Below are 4,111 nucleotides of genomic sequence, written 5' to 3' on the forward strand. Positions count from 1 at the left end.
ACATATTTAGAAAGTTTTCAGCTCACATAATACCACCATAAAGTGTCAGGGCAATACTGAAATGTACCCAAATAATAGGCAGATTTCAAATTATACCCGCATAAAAAGACCAGTAATACTACTATTAGACTCTCTCTGGATCCTGTCACTGGGTTCAAGAGAAACAGGAACCCTGGGCAACTGCGCAGTTTTCCACCTACTAAAACCAGTGCTGGCTACAAGGATGGTGACAATGATGTGAGAAGATTCAGTGATTATATAATTCCATTTCAGATGTCATTGATTGAAGAACATCAGAAGAACTACACATTACTGAAAAACATTTTACTTCTTAACTTCTCTGAAGATTCGTTCTTTGTCACCATTTTATTTTTTGCCATTTATAGCACAATAATCATTGGTAACATCTGCATTTTCACCATCATTAGAGCTGAGAGCCATCTCCACACCCCCATGTACTTTTTCTTGAGTAACCTTTCCTTACTAGACATCCTCTATTCTTCAGTCACTCAACCGTTGATTTTATTTAATTGTGTAACGGGCAACAGACAAATTTCCTTCCGAAAATGTATCTTTCAGTTGTATTTGTTTGTGTCACTTGGAGGGGCGGAGTGTATACTGTTGGCTGTCATGGCATATGACCGTTTTGTTGCCATATGCAACCCATTACACTACTCATTGGTAATGAGTAGAAGACTTTGTGCCATTCTTGCTGCAACATCATGGTTAATTGGATTCCTCAATTCTGTTCTTCACACAGTCATGACTGCCAACCTCAAATTTTGCCATTCAGAACAGAGCATCAACCTTTTTTACTGTGATGTACCTCCACTCATACAGGTGGCTTGTAATCCCACCAAAACCAGAAAAGTGTTGTTGTACGTTATCAGCATTTTTCTAGGTTTTACCCCTTTTCTTTACATCGTTATCTCCTACATCCACATTATCTGCACCATCATGAAAATCAAATCTTCTGAAAGACGTTGGAAGGCATTTTCAACCTGTTCATCTCATCTTATTGTTGTGACCATATTCTATGGGACAGCTAACTTGAACTATGTAGGACCTACAGGCTACTCCGTGGAGTTTGAACACTTATCTTCTCTCTTATACAGCTTTATGACTCCTCTTGTTAATCCAATTATCTACTGCTTGAGAAACAAAGAAGTGAAAGGGGCCTTGAAGAAACATTTTAGATATTCTTACTTTAAAACTTAAGGGCCCTTTTACACGGGCCAAGAATCGCATAGATCATTGCTAATAAGCATTCATAGTAACCATCGTTAGCGATGATCGGCGGTGTAAATGTAGCGCCGATTACCCGACGAACAACCAAAACGCTCTTTCATTCGGTAATTGGAAAGTTTATACGAACACAAAACTCCTTGTTTCCCGACAGCAGATTTAAACACGATCTGCAGCCGGGAAACAACAAGTCGTTATGGGGAAGAGAGATGGCATTAGCGATCACTCCTCCCTATCTCTCGAGGAGATCTCTGCATGTAAATCGCTGAAGTGGTCTCCTCAACCAGTGAGCAGCAGATTGTCGGGAAGGAACGTTTCCTTCCTTACAATTTGCTGTAATATCGTCCCGTATAAAGAGACCATCAAGCTGGATTTCGCTTGTTAATCAGGTGATCCTGTCGTTTGTGCAGGCACTCCAATCATCGTTTCTGGGCAGCAGATTGTGCGATCTAAACAGCGATCTGCTGTTCATAAACAATTATTCTGTATGCGGACGAGGGATTGCTATAGCGATCCTTCATCCTCATACTCTGAAGGAGATCGCTGTATGTAAATGCAGCGGTCTCCTTCACTGAGTGAGCAGCCGACTGTCAGAAAGGAACGCTTCCTTCCCAACAATCGGCCGCTCCATCAGCCTGTCTAAACCCGCCTTTATTCTTGGTTGCCTGATATGAATATTAGGCTACTGGTATGCTAATGTTATCAAATGGGTGTCACGAGGGTGTCAAGAACCACGCCTGACTCCGTTATAACCGGGGTCAGGAAGTCGCAGCGGTTGGCTGCGCGCTCTATGTAAGATAGGGCTGTTTCCTTATGGTAGCTTTCTGGGTTTGCTTTGCAACCCTTTTGGCTCACTCAGGGATCCGTAGCTCCTTCTCCTCAGCTGTTCCTTGTCCAGCACTCCCAACCTCCTTATATTCCCCTCTCACACTTCTCTGGTTGCCAGATATAGAGCTTCCTGCCTGGACATCTATTCTGACCCTCTGGAGCTGTGTTGCTGCGTTCTCTGGTTGTTGGTCCAGAACGCTACCCTCCGGATCCCTGTTGGACCTTTGTGGTCTGCTGTGGTCGCCCACCCTAGTGTATGTGTTTGTCTGTATTGTCTGTCCTCTCCCTGGTGTTTCCCTCTTAGTGTCAGTGGTGCGGACTAGCGATCCCACCGGCCCGTTCACTATCTAGGGCTCATTTTAGGGATAGCCAGGGTTTAGGCACGTGATCGCCGCATGGGTGAGGAACCCGTCTAGGGACGTCAGGGCAGTCAGGTGCCAGCCGCAAGGTGAGTCAGGGGTCACCACCTTTCCCTCTCCCTTGGGCAGGGCTTTCCCTTTTCCCTCCCTGTGCGTGACGCCAGTCATTACAATGGGTGCTCCTAGCGGTCACTGTCCACTTGGTGGGAACTTTCTCTGCTTGGACACTGTCCAATTAAAAGCACGGTGAGACACTGAAAGTTAACTGTAGAGCAACCCGAGACATCTTTTTTCTGCATTGGTACAATATTATTAAAGGCAATGTCACACAAAGCTGTGCACACCCCTGCCAACATCTATTTCACCTTTACAAAGCTTTCTGTACACCTGCTTCCAAGCAATACACTTATCAGACACAATCAATTCTACTCAAAATCTGCAATAACCCTCCAAGCAGTACTCCAACTAGGCAATAGCCCTTCAGCATGAGCATTTCTCCAACTAAGCACTAACCCTCAGACACAAGCAATTTTCCAAATATGCAATAACTCCTCAGACACAAAAAATAATCCTTCAGCATGAGTGATTCTCTAAGTGTGTGATAACCCTCAAACACAAGTCTCCAACTCTGTGATAACCCTCAGATATGAACAATTCTCCATGTTAGGCAATAACACCAAAGTAAAAGTGTTTCCCCAGTTCTGCAGCAACTCCGACTCAAACAATTATCCACTAAATATCCAATAAATCCTAAACACAAGCAATTCTCTAATTAAGCAGTAGCTTCTCATACATAAGCAATTAACTAACAAAGGATAACCCCACAGACACAAGCATTTCTCCATCCTCCTATACAAGCAATTCTCCAAGTATGCAATAACCCCTCAGACACAAGCAATTCTCCAAGTCTGTAATAGTCTCTAAGACACGCGTGATTCTTCAACTATGTGATGACCCTTAGATTTGACCTATTCTCCACCAAGTATGCAATAACCCTCAGAGATGAGCTATTCTCCAAGCAAGCAACAGCCTGTTAAACACAAGTAATTATCCAACTCTGCAAAAATCCTTAGACCTGAGCAATTCTCCATCAAGCATTCAATATACCCTCGGTACAGGCCTTTCTCCAACTCCTTGATAATCCTCAGACGTCAGCAAATCTCTTCCAAGTATGCAATAACCTCTTAAAAAAAGCGTTTTTCCAATTATGCAGTATCCCCTCATAAATGAGCAATTCTCTACCAAGTAAACCCTCAGACATGCGCAAGTCACCAACTCTGCAATAACCCCCAGACAGGAGCAATTCTCCAAGTATGAGATAACTCCTCTGATACAAGCAATTTTCCACCATGTATGCGCTAATCTCTCAGTATGAGCAATTCCCCTCCGAGTATGTGATAACTCTCTATTTCACAGAACATGACAAACGCAGAACATGACAAACGAAAGTACATTTGAAATTTGCACTTTTTCTCATTGAGCGTCAAACCTTTCCCCTTTAAGTGTACTTCACAAAGTCATCCATAATGCTTTTGTGTTTTTTTCCCCCCACACCATCAACGTCTGAAATGTTGTGACTGCCTTCACAAGCAGGTAACACTTACTGAACTACTTTACCATATTTAGCATACGGTGCCGAGGATCCACTAGTCGCAAGTATCTGAAAAGACCTTTATGGT

At 43.3% G+C, this 4,111-nt stretch overlaps 1 protein-coding gene across 1 annotated transcript; it reads left to right on the forward strand.

Moving 5' to 3' along the window:
* Nucleotides 1-273: 273 nt before the first annotated feature.
* LOC120995859 (olfactory receptor 5V1-like) lies at nucleotides 274-1,218 on the forward strand. The gene has a single exon (XM_040425356.1). It carries the CDS (start codon nucleotides 274-276, stop codon nucleotides 1,216-1,218), a length of 945 nt encoding a protein of 314 aa, XP_040281290.1.
* The last annotated feature ends 2,893 nt before the right edge of the window (nucleotides 1,219-4,111 follow it).

This window comes from Bufo bufo, chromosome 1 (genome assembly GCF_905171765.1).
Source record: "Bufo bufo chromosome 1, aBufBuf1.1, whole genome shotgun sequence".
NCBI lineage: Eukaryota > Metazoa > Chordata > Amphibia > Anura > Bufonidae > Bufo > Bufo bufo.

Excerpts from the sequence above, each read along its gene's own strand:
- LOC120995859 (XM_040425356.1), top strand. The coding sequence starts at position 274 with ATGTCATTGATTGAAGAACATCAGAAGAACTACACATTACTGAAAAAC.